The following is an 18,310-nucleotide window of genomic DNA, read 5'->3' as shown; positions in this document are numbered from 1 at the left end:
AGTCGATGCCAAATATTAGCATGGATGTTACAATTATTTGCTAAAGAAACAGAAGGTACACAATTCAAAAATGATTTACTCCTTACTTGAGCAAAAGGTTGTTGTAGGTGGTATAGGCCAGACTTTACTTCAGCAAGCCCAATTATCTTCCAGCTGATTAGGTTCTGCAAAATGCATTTGGATTGAAAGAAAAACAATCCAATAGAATTGTCTTTAGTGAGTTTTGAAGCAGATATGAGATTAACATTGAATGAAGTAATATAAATGGCATTATGTAAGGTTATATCAGATGAGAAATTTACATCTCCAGTGAAGGCAATTGGCCATTTGGTAAATGGACCATAGATGATTTACTAGTAAGTGAATTGTATTGAAAAGATGGGGAGAATAGATCATATGATCTGTTGCTCCTGTATCAAGGATCCATAGAAAATTATTTTTGCCAATAGAAACAGTGTGACATGATATAATACCTGAGGTAGAAGCAGTGTCTACTGTGGAGTTAGAATTTGTGTGTGTATGGGATAAGCTATTTGCAAGTGACAACATGTTTTGAATTTGCTCTTGAGAAAATATGTTTAAGATGCTTGAATCTGACTCTAAAGAAGAAGCATCATTTGGAGTGAGCAATCTGGTATTTGCATTTCCATGTTGAGTAGGAAAAACTATCTTGCCTCATGGGCCTTTCCATCCAGGTGGGTATCTAATTAATTGGAAGCATTTGTCTGCAAGGTGTCTAGTATATCCACAATGGGAACTAGTGACATCTACTTTTGCTTTTGATTTTGTGAACTGAGTACCATTTGTAGCAACTGGTTTCTGTGCTTGTGCAACAACCATTTCATGGTCTATAGGATTGCCATCAACATTAGTTATGATCTTTGGCTTTCTTCTTGCAGTAGAAAAGAAAATATTTTGCTCATAGAAGGCAAAGGTGATTGGAGAAGTAATTGACTTCGCATCATAGAGTAAGAATCATGCAAGCCAATGAGAAATTTCATCACATAATCGGATTGTTGCCTTTCTGTGAAGTTCTTTAAAAAATTGCAAGAACATCTGTCGAGGATTCCACATCTACAACTTGGAATTGGCCTGTAACTAATGTATTCATCCCAGAGGGTCTTGAATTCGTTAAAGTACTCGGTAATTGATCTTGATCCTTGAGAAATTGAACTAAGAGACTTATCTATAGTAAAGACTCTTGGACCATCACTTCGTAGATACCTTGTCTTGAGTTCTTCCCAAATGTCGTATGCACTTGTGAAGTATAGTAGACTCCCACGAATCTCTTTGGCTATAGAATTCATTAGCCAAGATAGAACAAGATTATTTGCTGTCAACCAAGCAGTTTGAATTCGAGAATCACCAAGATTGGATTAAGGCAGAATACCATTTATGAATGCAATCTTGCCCTTTACTGTAAGGGCAATAAAGATAGATCAACGCAGTTTTCACCAGTAAAGATCTCGAAAACTAAGAGTGCTCCAAGATTATCAGATGGGTGCAAGTAATAAGAACTTAAAAGAATCATCCGATGGATTTCTTGAAGAATCACCAGCATTTGCCATAGAAGTAGAATTCACAGTAGACTCGGAATTCGCCATAGAAGCGAGAAAGAAACAGAAAGATTGAAGAAAGAAATGAAGAAAAAGACTTAAGAGGTTAGCGAAAATCTTATACACGATGACACCATGTAAAAATGTAGAAAACATAGAGACTATAGAAGAAGAATATGATCAATACTTCTCATTATGATCGAATGAATTACAAATGCTATACAATCAGTTCATTTATATATATACAATGACTATTTACAACTTGCCATTTGGACCACTAATGCTCATAGTTGGATAACTAACTTAACTACCAATTACATGAATGCAAGCCTTTTGTTTCTGCTTAGCTCCAGACCTTCTATATGATTTTGTAAACTCAAACACTGAGAAGGGAAACTAAGGGGAAAAGAAGCAAATGCCCATCCCAAAACAAGTAGACTCTTTGGCCTGGCCCACAAGTAGACTCTCCAGGATGCAACCTCTATGAGGGAACGTATTGTAGGGAGATGAGACTCGTCGACCTGGAGATCTCTTGGACAGTGTCCAGTCCTTGAGTGCTTGTCCACGTCATGAGCAGAAAGTAAGGGGGACCCTCGATCCTCTAACATGAAAGACATCGACGGACTACCAAGGACACCAATAGGGTGAGACAAATCGGGAAACTACGCTACATTAATAGCACCACTACCTGAGCTACATGCCACATTAATGACGTTGTCGTAGAGGCACGCAGTATTAAAAGACTGACAAGAGGAACAATATGAATGACATAGATTCCATGAGGGCAGACACGATTTGTCCACCCCAGACTCCTGGTATAAATAACAACTCCCAAGTATGAGAAACTCTCTTACTTATTTACAAACTCCCAAGAGACTTTACTGACTTTGGCATCGGAGACTCCCCGGCCCCAATGTCACCCTCTCTCAGTTTCCTTATTCTCTATTTTTCAGGTCCAAATTCTGAAAACCTAAGTTGCTGGAACCTGACCCAAATGCATATGAAAAACGACTTAACAAAACCAACCCTCTATAAAGTTGGCGGGTTATGATACTCATCATCCAACACTGTACACTATACATTTATTTATTTATTCCTGCTAAACTAATTGAATTATTTTACTTATCATCCATACATCACATACTTGTTATGGGAAAAATGAAAAAAATTAAAAGATGTGTAGTGTGTTGGATGCTAAATAGAATTATTAAAAATTGGCAACCTTCCCTTCATATGTTTAAGGGTTATGAAGTGGCTTAAAATTCATTTCAAGAGTTTTGCTAGCTGACCTTTAATGCTAACCAGTTACATTTGGAGGGGCTATATAGATAGCCCTTCCTTCTTTGAATGAGTGCTTCCAATACCAATTTTAGCACGTGACATATTCCACAATCGAAAAGTATGATTTTGGACAAACAAGAAGTAACAAAAGTCTGCGAAACAACTGTACTCGATTCAAGTTTTGTCGCTTGAGATAAACAACTTTGTTATGCACTCTATCTAGATTTTTTAACATTCACATTTTGAGATTATCGAATTGGAAGAATTTTTCTTGAATTACAACTGAAATTACATTCTATTAAAAAGATAACAAACTATTGTTCGAATTTACAAGGTAGATCTAGCACAAAAAAAGACAACGACAAAACCTAGCACCTCAGCACGACGACATTAATATTATTGTTGTCTATGGCTAATGGCGTGTGATTTCGATTGAGACATGTACAACCATGCATTAAGGAGAGGTTTGGATAATGAGTTGAGTTGAGATGAAAGTTGAAAGTTGAATAAAATATTATTAGAATATAATTTTTTAATATAATTTTTGTTTCGTGATTTGAAAAAGTTGAATTGTTTCTCATATTTTATTTGAAAGGTTGGAAAATTTGTAATGATTAGATGATAGATTATTTGAGAGTTTTTTTAAATTCAAACAAAGTCTAAGTCCAATAAAGTCAATATTTTTTATGATGTAACATAATGATTGATGATGAAACCAAGAAGAGGTTAGAATTAATAGGATGAGATAAGAATTTAGGGCTGGTTTGGATTCAGAGATGAGATGAGATAATTTTAGATGAATGATGAAAGTTGAAAAAAATATTGTTAAAATATTATTTTTTAATATTGTTATTGTTTAAGAATTTGAAAAAGATGAATTGAAATTTGAAAATTTTGACTTGTTTATTATATTTTGTGTGAGAATTTAAGAAAATTGTAATGATGAGATGAGATGAGATGAAACACTTTTCGAATCCAAAAGGGGCCTAATGAAAGCTATAAAGAAATGCTTGGGAATGAGATGAGATGATAATTCTGTGAATAGTAGTAAGATGGTTTGTAAATAGTAATGAGATAGTTTTAGTTACGTATTTATTGAGTTTTGGGAAAGAAGAGAAAATAATTGAATAAAAAATATTATATAGTTAAAATATTGTTAGAATATAATTTTTTAATATTATTGTTGTTTTGGAATTTGAAAAAGTTAAATTTTTTATTTTTATTTTTTATTTGAAAGTTTGGGAAAGTTGTAATGATTAATTTGAAAATATTTGTATTTGAATGATATTTGGGAAAGAGATGAGATGAGATGAAACTTTTTTCCAAATGTCCACTAAAGTCTTTGGGGGTTTAGGTAGCTGAGTTAGAGAACATGCAATTTATTCAAGGTAAAAGGTATTTGACTTGGCAAAGGAGGTATTGAGGCACTATATGATGATTTTGAGTAGGGGTGTAGCCGGTCCGATCCGGTCCGGAACAAAATTTAGGACCGAACAGGTATGTAACAGTTTTGCATTTTTGAAAACCGATTACGCCCCGGTTACTCTCCTAAATCGGTACCTCTGATTTTACCGGTTCCGGTTCGGTTTGGTCCGATTTTTCGGTTTTAATTGTATTAGTATTAGGGCATAAAATGTAATTAACATACTAATATACATTAGTATACTAATGTATACTAATTAATTAAAACGAAATGTAATTAATATACTAATGTATATTAGTATTACTAATGTATTATGTATTTATAAAAAATAATATGTTGAGAATTTATTAGATCAGAAAATATTATTAATATATATATTTTATGTTTAAAGCATATGATCAAATAAATTTTCATGTTTAAAATTAAAATTTTATATTACAAAATTATAATAACATTATCTTATATATAATTATAATTTATATTATTATATATAAAAATTATATATAATATTAAAAAAATTAATTTAAAATATATAATATAGTGAACCAGTTCGGTCCGGTCCTAAAAAGCATAGAATCGGAACTAGGCAGGTATAAGCCAGTTTTGGAACTAAGGGAACCAATTTCGGACCGGACCGGTCCAAAACCGTACCTGTTCCACTGGTTCAGGCTGGTCCGGGCCGGTTTTTCGATTAATTTTTACATCCTTAATTTTGAGATAATGTAGAACATGAACAATGAAACTTGATTATGATTTTAGGTAGAGGAATGTGTTATAGGGTGATGATAGAGTCAAGCAGCCTATGATTATTTTTGAGATGTCATCACTTTTGATACGAAATATTTGACCAACAATATGGTATGCCATTCACTCCTTTTGTTTGTGCAATGCATTGTGTCCAACCATATTCTTGGCCCTTGGGTGTAGGATTGATATTAAGCAAAAATTTAGAAAACTACATTGTTGTTTCAAACATAGCCGAAATGCATGACTGGAAGAGCTCTAGCTACTATTATAACATATCAAGATGGAGTAATGAAAATACAATTTTAATCATTTTTTTCAAAAAATTGACACTGATATTGTTTGTGGCATATATTGAAAAGACCCATGGAAAATATAGATTCTCATGCTCAGAGCAATTATAGATTAAAATGTTCTCTTAAGATTATCTCATTTGGATAAAAAAACGGTTTCATCTCATTATTACAATTTTCTCAAATTTTCATACAAAATATAATAAACAATTCAACTTGTTCAAATCTCAAAATAATAATAATATTAAAAAAATATTTTATTCAACTTTTAATTTTCATCTAAAATTATTTAATATCATCTTATTATCTAAACGAAGATTGTGTTTTTATTGTCAAACTTGTAAAGAATTTGAAAGGAGTTTGGACTTTGGAGTCACTACTTACTACCTTCATGTGCCTGATATATTGTAGTTGTGCCTCCTTTCTAAAACAAAGGAGGCAATTCAACTAGGAATAGGCAATTTCAATTAGGGTTTAAAATTATTATTATTATTATTAGTATTTTTTAAATCTATTTTGAGATAGAGATTGTATTGGGTTCCTTTCACGGTCTACACCCGTATCGGCCAAATCCTTTCTCACATCAAGCCCCCACATTGAAAACAAAACCCTGCCACCTTCCTTACAGCAAACCAGCCCTCATAGACCACCGTAGCTTTCCTCTCAGCAACCAAGCAGCCAACTTAGAATCTCTTTCCCGTTGTTCTCTCTCCGATGATAAGCCCTTCTTCCTCCACAACGTGCATTGACACCTCTGAACCTCTTTCCCGTCGTTCTCTCTCCACCGTGAATAATAAAACGACCGTGTGTTGTTGCTCTGTTCTCTGTCGACCACTAGAAAAGTCGGGTCACCTCTCAAGCAACTCAGAAATTGCCGATCGATCGTTTCCCGTCAAACCCACACCTTTCCGGTAAGCCCACGCCGGAATCTTCCTCCTCTCCTCATTGGTTTTTCCGTTTGACAGTTTCTCTCTCTCTAAACTCTCTCTCTTGATGTCTCTATGTTGCGCCACCATGTTCAGAAGGAGCCTCCAGTTGCTCCATTGCGAACCTCGACCAGCCATCCAGACCCACCGTCGCAGTGGTTCTCCTCTCTCTCTCGGTGAGCATCGCACAACTCCCTCTCCCGTAAGCATGTTTTTCCTCTTTTGTTATTTTGTTTTGGCCTTTCCCAAAAAGCCTGTCCATTAATATTGTAATTACATATATGCCCTTTAAACCTTTGTTGTGTAACCTCCTGTAAACACCTTGAAGAATCTTTAGTTATATTACATATCTGCCCCCAAGTGTCTAAGACTCTAATGTCAGATTTTTCCCCACTCTGTTGTTGTGTTTGAATTCTTATTGTAAGACTGGATCACTATAATTTGTCTTTTGCTTATGTTCTGGGGACAAGTGGCTTATGGATATTAAGATCATGATGTGTTTAATATTTCTAGTAGTGTTAATTAGTTTTAATGACTACATTTTTATTTTTCCGCTGTGAAATAATTGTACACCATTTGAGCATGTGAGCATAAGTTCATTATCACAATGTGCAAGGGTGTATAGCCCTAGCGACAACCCGGCATTGCAGCTTCCGCCAAATCACAAGCTGGGCCAAGGCGCCACATTTTGGGTTAACTATAAAAGGCAGAAATAATTTCTGGATTTTATATTATTATTTTTTTGCTTCTCGAGTCTTAGTTATATTAATATATGTTTAAAATTTATAACTTTATCAATTAGATCCTATCTTGTATTTTCATTGTATATAACTTTTTTTTTTTTTGGGAATTTGTAGGGTTTAAGGCTCCTATCTAGGGCTTTTTTTTCTTCACTTTAAAACCCCCCAAAACCGAAGCAACTTTTCTCAATCGCAAAACCAACGCCTCATGGCTTCTCAGCGGCCCGGTGTTTCTCCTGAGCCACTCTCAGCCTCGGGACGTAGTTCCGATAGGCTTAGCCTCCCGACGCTTCAATCCAAGATGAAGTCCGACCCAGAAGGGTACGAGTCAGAGCTGGTCCTCATCTACAACCAATTCAAATCCTCCCTGGAACTCTTCCAGCAACAAGCTGCGCTCAACTTCACCTCCATCACTGGCATCGCCACCGACCCCTCTGTAGCCAAAGACCTCGGCGATAGGGCCATGCTCTTGGCCCACGTCACACCGTTTTATCCTCAACACCTTGCCGATTTCCCCAAGCAACTCTCCCATTTCCTAGCCTCCTCCGCGTGCTCGCTGCCCTCAGGTCTGAGGTGTCATATCGTTCAATCGCTCATTCTCCTTGCTAATAGGAAGGTAATATCACCAAATCTCACAAAGAAAAAATAAAAATTGAAGTGATTTTTGTTTTATACGGAACTTTTTCATATGGAATTTGGCATATTTCGTTGTTTTACTTTAGATGGTTGATATTGGGGACACCCTAGCTTTGTTCATGGAGCTACAGACTATGGGCGATAGGGCTTTAAGAAAATTGGCGTTCTCTCATGTTGTTCATAGCATCAGGCGAATGAATCAGAAGCATAAGAACGAGGTTAAGAATCGTCCGCTTCAGAATATCTTGTTTTCACTGCTTCAGGTTTGTATTAGTAATTTTGTTGCCTAATCAATGAGCAAAGCTTCTTCAGAGTGATAATTGATTTTTATATTTTGTAAATATTTTGATAGCAAGAGGATGAAGCAAAAGCCAAGAGATCGCTTATCACCCTATGTGAGCTTCACCGAAGAAGAGTTTGGTTTGATGATAGAACAGCAGATGCAATTTGTACTGCATGTTTTCATTCTTCATCAAGGTATATAAGTAATGTTTCTTTGTTGGTAAGCATGGGTAATAATCGCTGAACATTTGAAAATCACAACCTGCATTTGAATTACTTAGGATCATGATTGCTGCTCTGTCATTTCTCCTTGATTATGAGAAGATTCAAGACGAAGATGATAGTGATGCTTCAAGCAGTGAAGATGATTTGAGTCCTCAAGTGCCTCGAGCTGTCCTTTGTAAAGAGGCTGTTTATAAGGTTGGTTGTAGATTTCACTAGTTTGTTCACACTACAATTCAGATTACCCCAATATATTTTAGGAGTACTATGGGATGGAATTTACAATTCCACTCCCGCCCAAGAAAATTACCTCCCAATGCAGGGACAACTGTTGGGTAATGAAGTAGATATTTTTTTATTGCGTTTAGAGCAGCAGATATTATGAGAAGTCATTTGTAAAAATTTAAAAATTCTTTTAAGAATACAACATTTTATGGGTATCTTGTACTGACTACAGGCACACCATAAAGGAACAGTTTCGAGCAAGAAGAAAAAGCAAGCGAAAATACAGCGTGCAATTCGTAGCATGAAAAGACAGCAACGCTTATCATCGGAAAAAACGACATCAAACTATTATTCACCACTTAGCCATCTCAGGGATGCACAGGTTCTTGTGTTTTTGCATTATCTTCTGTCCAGTTACTTCTAATATTTTCCATGTGGATAGAAGGAGATTTTACATTTCTATTCACATGCAGGGATTTGCTGAGAAGTTATTCTCTCGTCTTCAAACTTGCAATGAACGTTTTGAGGTGAGAAAAGTTATCTGCATTTTTTCCAGAATGACAACCTCAGACGTTTTTCTTTTGTTATTATATACGAGTAACATGTCAATATGTTGTAGTTCTTCTCTTGCTGTATTAGGTTTTCTCTCTTTATGAGTCGGGCTAACTAAGATTGTCAATGGGTACTTCTAATGTTCTTTGGAACCCCTAGGGGTTGGCTCAAGTGGTAAAGGCCTTGGTATTGGTGGTATGCTTCCTCTAGGTCTAAGGCTCAAATCCTCTTGAGTGCAAACAATTTCTAGGGGCCATCGGACTGGGGGAATTTTCCCTTGAATTACCCGAATTCAGAAGTGCACTTGCGGAAAACTTCTTGTCAAGGGCATGTGCACTCTTGGGATTAGTTGAGACTTTGTTCTCGGACACCCCGTGCCAATCAAAAAAACTTCTAATGTTCTTTGGATAGGATTATGGTTGAAAATAAGATTATAGAAAAATTATTCACGTCAGATTTTTAGGATAGTGTAAATTAAGACTTTCTTTAGATAAAGAGGGAGGATTAGAAGTTTAGTGTAACACCCCCTTCCCATAGAGTTAGGAATGCTACTAAAACATGTAGCTTGCGCTAGGTAAGAGATCCAACATATAAAAATTAACTAATTTTATTGGATATCATAATAGAAGCATAACATGGTGATGTTTAGATGACTCGCAAAACTTGGTCTATGCCTGTCTTGCTTTCTCAAAACATCCACGTCATCACCTGGGACATTAGAAGTATCATATGCATATGCATGGCGTAGCATTAACTGTGACATAGCAATATTAGTATGCATGGCTATCATATCATGACATCCATGGCATGAATCTTGCATTGTAGTGTAATATCCACAAACAATACCATTGTAATCCAACAAGGATTCATAAAGATGGCCTTTTTCCCAATACAATATAGAACATGGAGTGGTTTTTGGTTGTTTCATTTTTACCTTGAATTTGCATCAGCCATTAAGGAACTTTTCCAATGAATTTGAATGATAAAAATTCAAGACAGGGAGCTGTGAGGTAGGTGACACACTGATGGCAGCAGTTAACAATCTTTTTTGGGTCCCCTTTGGTGCTGTAAATGCATGGACAGCAGCACTCAATGGGAGCTATAATCATATAGGCGGATTTACATCAAAGGGAGTCCGTAAATTTTTAAGGATGCTCATCACTTAGATTTGTTGTAAGATAGGGTAAAACAAAGAGGATGGTAATCATGTAGTTTTAAACCTGGACAGCCAAAACAGTGGAAATGGTATGTGTACCTGCCACATAATAGAGAATCTGGAAGGACTTTTTCTTACAATTTCCTTACCTGGGTTTTGGGAAACCCTTTTCTATGGATAATGGTGAAGGAAACTTGAAAGAACAAGGCTGCAGAGGGGTGGCAAAGAAGAAACTCTGGATTACCGATAAAAAAAGAAAAAGAAGAAACTCTGGATTGAACCTTTACTAGAGTTGCTTCCAGAGATTTTTCTCCAATAATTTTTCTTTTTGATAAGATGTTTTCTTCCAATAATTTGGCAATAAAACTCGAGGAGAAGGCTTGTAGAGTGGCAGCAGCGGGCCTCCTATGAGTTTAAACCAGAAATTAAGTTAAAGAAACTGAGGAGGGTGGTGGCACAAGGTGTGCTACCAGCAGCTTCTTTAGACCTTACCAGAATTTCATTTTTTTCTAATTCTTTTGCGAAGAGAGAGGAAGAGGAGAGTGGCGGCACAAGCAAGAAAATTAGGGTTTTGTTGCTGAGGTTGCTGGATGGTTCTTTCCTTGTTTTTTTTTTATAAAAAATTGCTATAATCCTAGAGTGGTTTCAAATCCAGAGGTTCAGCGTCATACTTTGGCAACTTTATGTAAGGCAGAGTTTGGTTTTTTGGGGGTGATAGTGGAAAAGTTGACAGATCAGTCACCATTACTGCCACTCTACAGAACCGTCGAGATTTTCACCTCATACGGCTCCTCATTCAATTCTGTTGAAGTTGTTGGATCATTTCCTCGTTCGAGAATCTCCTCTCTTCTTCCACTTGCCCCGAAGAGTAACTGAGACCAATTCAGTCATGTTTTCATTCATTTGGAGTTTGGGCTCTTCTACTTCACACCTCATAACGTACCGTTATTAAAAATTGCTATAATCCTGGGTGGCATAAGAGGGACTGCAACTGGGGTTAGGATGAAAGCTTCGTTTCTCTAGGTTTTCTGATATTAGCAGATGTAGCAGCAGCTGTAGGGTTTTTCAGGACTTAACTGGTGACATAGTGAGGTATTTCTGGTCTGGACAACTTTCTTCTAAGCTTTCCTCGAGTGTTGTTGACTTTCCTTCCAAAATCAGATTTTCCTAAATGTCCATATTGTCGGCAACTTCTCTCTAGATTTTTAAGAATATGTTTAGCTTCCATTAAGCATGAATGGTGGCACAATTATCATAAAGGCTGGGAGTAGAGTCTCCAAGTCACGAGGGGGCGCCAGCTTGGGGAATATGCTGGCTAGAAGTTGCCAGGAGTTTCCTATTTCAGACTAGTCAATGCTTGGGCACCAAGTTGGTTCAAATCTTGATTTTCTTGGGATTTCCCAAGTGGGACAGCAGCTACTAGTGTATCCTTATGGGGAGAGGGGTGGCACAATGTAGGGAAGCTTCCTTCTTTGATGCAAAAAACCACCAATTTAATTGGGATTGAAGGGTGCAACAGATGCATTCCTAAAATAGACTCGTGGAGGTCAATCTTGGGCACCCAGTTCTTGGCATTAAGGGCTGCTGCAGTTCTTGTTTCCAGGAATATCTCAGCCTAATATTTCCTAAATTAGCCTTCAAGAGCGTTGCAGCTTCCTAACACCAGACAAGGATTTTAAGGTGACAGCTTGGGCTCCAAGTAGGCTCCACAAATACAGTAAAAGCTCAAAGCAGAAAATGCCAAGTTTGAAGCGCTTCACATACCAAAAGCGAAGCGCTTTTACAAAATCGTGGTTTTTGGCACTTTTTTGGAAGGTTATAATGCCAGAAAAGTGAGATTTTCTAATTGATTTTAGAAAAAAAATTATAAAAATCAGTTCAAGATGTAGAAAATAATGCAATCAAATATACTCAAGTGTTTAGTTAATATTGAAGATAATTTATGTACCATGGCACCATAGTAGTCCCAGTTGGATTTCTAGATGGATTGATATTTGATTGCTTATGTTAGCTCAGAAGCAATTCTGTAAAACTTTTTTGGTCAGGGCCTTTTTGGTATATTTTGTTTGAACCATGTACTTTGTTTAAATTTTATGTAATTAGTTTATTACTTGTCTTTTTTGTTGCATAATACTCTAATAAATGTGTTAACAGGCTAAAAATTTTACCACTTTGCTTTTTAAAGTTTTTGTTTTTGTTTTTAATTTTATGGTTTTTGGTTATCTACATATTTTTAAACATGTGCACTTTACTTCAGTCAGTTTTGCACATGCATAGGCTCTGGAGTCTAGACTGTGGTTCTGCTTAAGTGCGCCTAAGTGTGACTAGTGCTTTCACCGACCCAGGCCACAAATTGCTTTTCTGGGCTGGACAGCAGGCTTCCTAAGGCTCTTAAGTGCTATCTTATGAATTAAATAAAATAAGCCTTAACCCAATCAATTCATTTAATATGAAATAAATAAAAGTATGATCACACAATTTACCCCAAAAAGAAAAATCTTGCCCGTGGGCCCTGGTTGGACTTCCAACTTTGGGCCCAAAGACTTGGGGGCTACATTTGGAGATGGTCTTGTTGACAGAAACAGGGGAAGTGTTAGATTTTAGAAAGGAAGAGGTTTAAAAAGGGAGACAGACAATTTATCTGGTCAACATTTCAGGAAAATATGCAAGCTTAATATGCTTTGTCTTTATTTCAAAATGATGGAAGGATTAATTTACCGTGTTTGGAATGTAGTGAGAAGTAAATCAAAGAGAAGTGAGATTAAATTTAGGAATACTTACCGTGTGGATATTAAATTAAGTAAGAAAGAAGTGGAAGGAAGTGGGAGGGGATAAACTTATTCACTTTCTACTTCTCCCCAAAAGTTGTGAGAAGTGTACTGGAATCATTAAGAGTATGCGAGGATACCACAAATTCTTCTACATTCCCCTTATAAACATCTACCAAAATGACATGGGCAATCCACGTGCCACGTAAGCCTTGGATTTTGTTTTAAAAAAGGACACAATAACTGGGGGATAAGCTAAAAAAGAAAACAAGATAACCAGATGGCCAGCCCCACAATGGGGTGGTTCCTCTTGGGGTTGTTGAAGCCCAACCACAGTCAAAAGCCATAGCTCTTGGGGTTGGCCACGATCACCCCCCATGGGTTCAAGGGAGTTGCTGACCGCCTCCCCTAGTTCACCACCCTGTTTGGAGATGAGCTGTAAACTTAGACAATTTGGGTTCAATTCCACTCAAGTTGCCCTGGCTAAGTTAGCACATGGTTCTAGTGGATGAGGTTGTGTATCTGGGGTTTAACTTCCTCCTTATCATTAAATATGGTTTTGGCAAGTCATCTTCTTGAACAATTACTATGTGTGCAGCACGAAAAGAGCAGCCAAAGTTTTGAATGCTCGGTCAAAAAATAAAAAGGAGCCAAATACTGATTTATTTTTTGTGATTGGGGCAAATCTTGGGTTATGTTTCGGTTAGTTTGCTTTTAACTTAGTTAATATGTTTAGTCTTCACCGTTTATTACCTTTGCTAAATGGAGATGATTAGATCTTTTGATTATTTTCTTCAGGTTAAGATGATGATATTAAAAGTAGTAGCACGAACAATTGGGCTTCATCGCTTGATTCTGCTAAATTTTTATCGTTTTCTTGAGAAATATGTTCAGGTATACTCGCTAACTAATGCATTAAAGTTGTTATTTTCTTGACTTGAAGTGGTAACTATATTGGTTATTGCAGCCCCATCAACGTGATATCACAAATTTACTTGCAGCAGCAGTTCAGGCTTGCCATGACATGGTATAGTAAGCTCTTCCATTTTGCTTGACTAGATTTAGTTTTTACCCTTTTGGACTTTTACGAATTACCCTAATAATTTTAATTGACTTTTTGTAAGCAGGTGCCACCTGATGCAGTTGAATCACTGTTCAAACAGATAGTAAATCTTTTTGTCCATGATCGTTCACGCCCAGAGGTGTTGCTTCACAGCTGCATTATATTATATTTTTTGGCACTTGCCTAAGGTTTTGCCTCTTAAGTCACCTTGTTTTGCCAGGTCATTGCTGTTGGGCTGAATGTAATACGGGAGATATGTTTACGCATGCCATTGGTAATTACCCTGCCCCAAATTCTATGATCAATCGAGTTCACCACCAAAAATGCAATTAGAGTTGTCTAGAATCTTTCTGTCTGGTATTCATGTCATTTTCTTTTTGTTTCTGTTGGCTATACACTATACATGTAATTTTTGTTTTGTTTTTTTTTTAATTGCTGTCATCGTGGGTCTGTTTTTTTGGGCTTGCGTATATTGCCATTTGTAAGCCTGTTTTCTTACTGCTTTTAGGATTAATTTTGTTTGCTCCTGGAAATTAGTTGATGACGGAAGATCTGCTGCAAGATCTTGTGTTATACAAGAAATCACATGAGAAGGCAGTTTCGTTAGCAGCTCGTTCACTGATTACATTATTTAGAGAGGTATTAGAAACTTCTCTCTCTCTCTCTCTCTCTCTCCCTCCTCCCCCCCCCTCCCCCCGGGGGGTATTGTGTGTTGTGTGCGTGCCCGCGGGTGCATACCTATGGTCAACTTAGGAATAATCACTAAATTTGTTTTCATGCAGGTTTGCCCCTCACTGCTAGTCAAGAAGGATCGTGGGCGTCCTACCGACCCTAAGGCAAGGCCAAAAGCTTATGGAGAAGTTGATGTTATCAGCAATGTTCCTGGTGTTGAGTTATTACAAAATGATGAGAACAATGCTGTTAGTGATACCGATGGATCCACATTCAGTGATTCTGTTGATGGCCATGATAGTGATGGGATTGGTGCTGGTAGTGATGACGAAGAGAACCGGCTGTGCAATGATATTATTGGAAGTGAAGATGATGAATTAGAAGCTGAATCTGACGATGGTGAGAGCAGTATTTATTATGATGATAGTGATGTGGGGAGTGATGATGATGATGAAGAAGAGGACGAGGAAGAGGAAGTGCACATGAAGGCTGTAGAGGAGAATGTGCATGAAGAAATGAATGGTTCTGATACAACTAACCCTGACATCAGGGACTGTAAAACTGGAGGAAGTGAATCTAATGCAAAAAAGAGGAACTTATCTGATTTTGACGGACAATTGCTTGCTGCTGATGCAAGTCTTCGAGCTCTAAAGAGATTGGCAGGAGTGACAATGGGGCATTTCCCATCAGAGTCAACCGATGGAATTCTTTCTAACGAGGATTTCCAAAGGATCAAGGAGCTGAAGGTAAAATAATCTCAACTAAACTTTAGCTTTTTTATTTTCCCTGGTGTTTTTTTTTTGTGTTGGGTGGGGGAATCATGTGTCATGGAAAACATTAACAATTCAATTCTTTTTAAATATTTTGCAAATTTGTGATACTTGTTGGATGTCATAATGTTTTATGTTCATTGTTTAATGATAATATGATTATTTTTCAGGCAAAGAAGGAAGCAAAAATGGCTTTAGCTCAGCATGGGTTATTACGAAAGGGTATCCCAAGTTCTGATCAACTGAGTGTTAAGCGGGTGGATCCTGCCAAGCTTGAAGTGAGTTTTCTATTTCTTTACTCTCCAAATTTCTTAAGTTCTTTGGATCCTTTTAGGATTCTCTGTGTAAAGCGTATGTCGATCCACTTTTTGTGCATTTTGTAGGCTCATGTGCGAAAAAGGTTGAGCAAGGAGGAGAGATTAGCATTGGTGAGGGAGGGGAGGGAGGAAAGAGGGAAGTTCCAGGCTCGAACTGCTGTAAAACAGAAAAAGGTAATTCTTTCTTAATTGTCTCGCATCATTCATATGCTTGCATTTCAGAATGATGTTGGTGGAATGGTAATGTAATCCTTAATTATCTTCCAAGTTTGGGTTGGATTTACTTGTCAAAAAAAGCTTGGGCTTGAATTCTAGAGTCATCATATAACATCTTTACTGGAGAATCCAAAAGATCAGGAAATAGGGAAGGAACAAGGAATAGTCTAGATGGAAGGAAAAAAGAGAGACGGAGAGAGGAGGCCCTCTTCCTCACTGATCCACAAGTGGGCAGATTTGGATGGAAAAATTTAATGAATTTCTTGTGATGACCAATTTACCATAAAGCTAATAGAGGAAAAGATTTTATTTGAGCGTACAAGGGTTTATTAGTTGCTTATAATTTCCTCCCCTTCATTTTCCTTGTTGAACTCCCGATGATTTTCTCTACTCGTGAAAAATAAAATAAAAAGAAAAATTATATTTGTAAGTCGATGTGGAAAGTATGCCAAGCCAGTGTGGATTACACGCTTTTCACACCGCTGATATAGTGGAGATCATGTTGGAAGTGTGGAGTATGTCTTTCACATCGGCTTGAAGTAAAAGGTCATGCCTCGCCATACCGGTAATTAGGAATTTGGCACAGATCTTAACATCCTGTTCTTACTCTTTTTATGTCTCCTCTTCAAACTACAATGTGTATTAGGCTATGATGCCTCTTCATACATAGCTTCTTTTGAGTATATTGATAAATCCGTATTTTGTCATTTGATAGACTGGTGGTCTGAGCAATAGGCAGAAGGAGCACAAGAAGGCTATGCCCTTGGCTGCAAAGAAAGCCAAGGTAGCAAGATCTCGACAAGAGAAGAAGAAAAAACAGCAGCGTTCTGGCAAACAGTTCCGGGGGAAGAAAGCATGGAAATGACCAGGAACATATCTATATTTGCTTTTTCCACAATATCATATAGGATTTTTTTTTTTTGACATTTTTTAAGTGAAAATCGATCCTTGAGTTCCAATTTAAATTAGTTGGCCGCTTCTTATTTCCTTCTGCATATTATATCATACTTTGCTTATACATAATTTAAGTTGAAATCTAATGGATAAAATAAGCATAAAAAAGATGGAATTGAGATGAAAAGGCACTTTTGATGGCTATCCACGAGTTGAGAGTACGCGTATTTATTTTATTGGGTTATTTTAATTGAACTTATTCATATGGTTTTGGCATGGTAATGAGATGAGATGAGAAATTGTGAGAATTTAATAGTAATAAAATAATTTTAGTTAATAATTTTAGTAAGAGAGTCATGTTGCAAAAGGTTTTGTAATTGATGAGTACTTGTAATTGATTTTCAAATAATAAGATTGAATTTCTTGGGTTTGGCTGCTTAGTAGGGTTTTACATTTAAAGAGTTCTTTAAAGGGTTTTCTTTCGAAACCTATCAATGTGTTAAACAAAGTGATTAATTTACTTCAAGTATTTGATTTATTTAATAATCATAATATTGAGATCTAACCAATTTGTTCAAGTAAATTGGTAGGTGATTTAGTGAATTAACATGGTTACATTGGGAATTTTAATTGACATCAGAGCGTGGTTTCCTTATCCGAGTGTGATTCGTGCCCCTACAATATGTCATCATTGATTGCCCCACGACAATTCAATGGTGAAAATTATGCAAAAGTGCGCATGCGAGCCTTCCTCAAATCGTTGGATGAACGAGTGTGGTATTCCGTTGAAAAATAATGGACTAAACCAGCAACAAGTATTGATGCTTGGATAAAAGACGAGATCAACAACTATAATTGGAATAGTAAGAAACTAAATGCTATATTCATGGCTGTATCTCCGGAAGAATTTAAGAGAATTTCCATATGTGAGGTTGCTAAAGTAGCATGGGATATTCTAGAGGTTACAGATGAAGGGGAAAAAACTATGAAAAATTCAAAATTATAATTGTTAACCTCTAAGTTTGAAGAGATTAAAATGTTGGAAGATAAAAGTTTTTATGAGTTTTATGCTAAACTTAATGATATTGTTAATTCCAGATTTAATCTTAGAGAGAAAGTTGAAGACTCTAAGATCTTTACCTGAAAGATTTCAGCCTAAAGGCACTGCTATTGAAGAAAGTAAAGACTTGGATGTAATAAAGGTAGAAGAGCTGATCGGATCTTTACAAACATATGAGTCTTCACTTCTTCAAGCAAGAAAAGGTAAGTCCATTGCCTTAAAAACTATAAAAGAAAATTATGAGGATTCTTCTTATGAAGAAAGTCTAAATAATGAGGAAATAACTCTCGTTGCAAGAAAGTTCAGAAAGTTCATGTTTCATAAAAAGGATAGTGGTAAACATAAACGAGGAAAAGAGTTTTCTGGTAAGAAAAATGAATCCAAAAATTGGAATAAAGATAGAATTGAAAAAAAGGACAAAGTGAAGTGTAAAAACATGAATGTTCGAGGTATGGTCATCTAAAGATTGAATGCCCAAATTTTAGAAAAAGAATTGGAAAAACTTCAAGAGTGC

The 18,310-nt window shown here is 36.6% G+C and overlaps 1 protein-coding gene across 1 annotated transcript; it reads left to right on the top strand.

The window, feature by feature from the left end:
• Positions 1-7,109: 7,109 nt before the first annotated feature.
• LOC108999712 (protein SDA1 homolog) lies at positions 7,110-16,829 on the top strand. The gene is made up of 15 exons (XM_018976620.2): positions 7,110-7,579; positions 7,686-7,862; positions 7,952-8,076; positions 8,163-8,301; positions 8,561-8,710; positions 8,802-8,855; positions 13,603-13,698; positions 13,772-13,831; positions 13,932-14,006; positions 14,088-14,141; positions 14,405-14,506; positions 14,650-15,285; positions 15,480-15,587; positions 15,693-15,800; positions 16,558-16,829. The coding sequence occupies exons 1-15, from the start codon at positions 7,172-7,174 to the stop codon at positions 16,705-16,707; spliced, it is 2,442 nt and encodes an 813-aa protein (XP_018832165.2). The 5' UTR covers positions 7,110-7,171; the 3' UTR covers positions 16,708-16,829.
• The last annotated feature ends 1,481 nt before the right edge of the window (positions 16,830-18,310 follow it).

The sequence above is a fragment of the Juglans regia genome, chromosome 16, assembly GCF_001411555.2.
Source record: "Juglans regia cultivar Chandler chromosome 16, Walnut 2.0, whole genome shotgun sequence".
NCBI lineage: Eukaryota > Viridiplantae > Streptophyta > Magnoliopsida > Fagales > Juglandaceae > Juglans > Juglans regia.
This window is presented reverse-complemented; position numbering and strand designations above follow the sequence as displayed.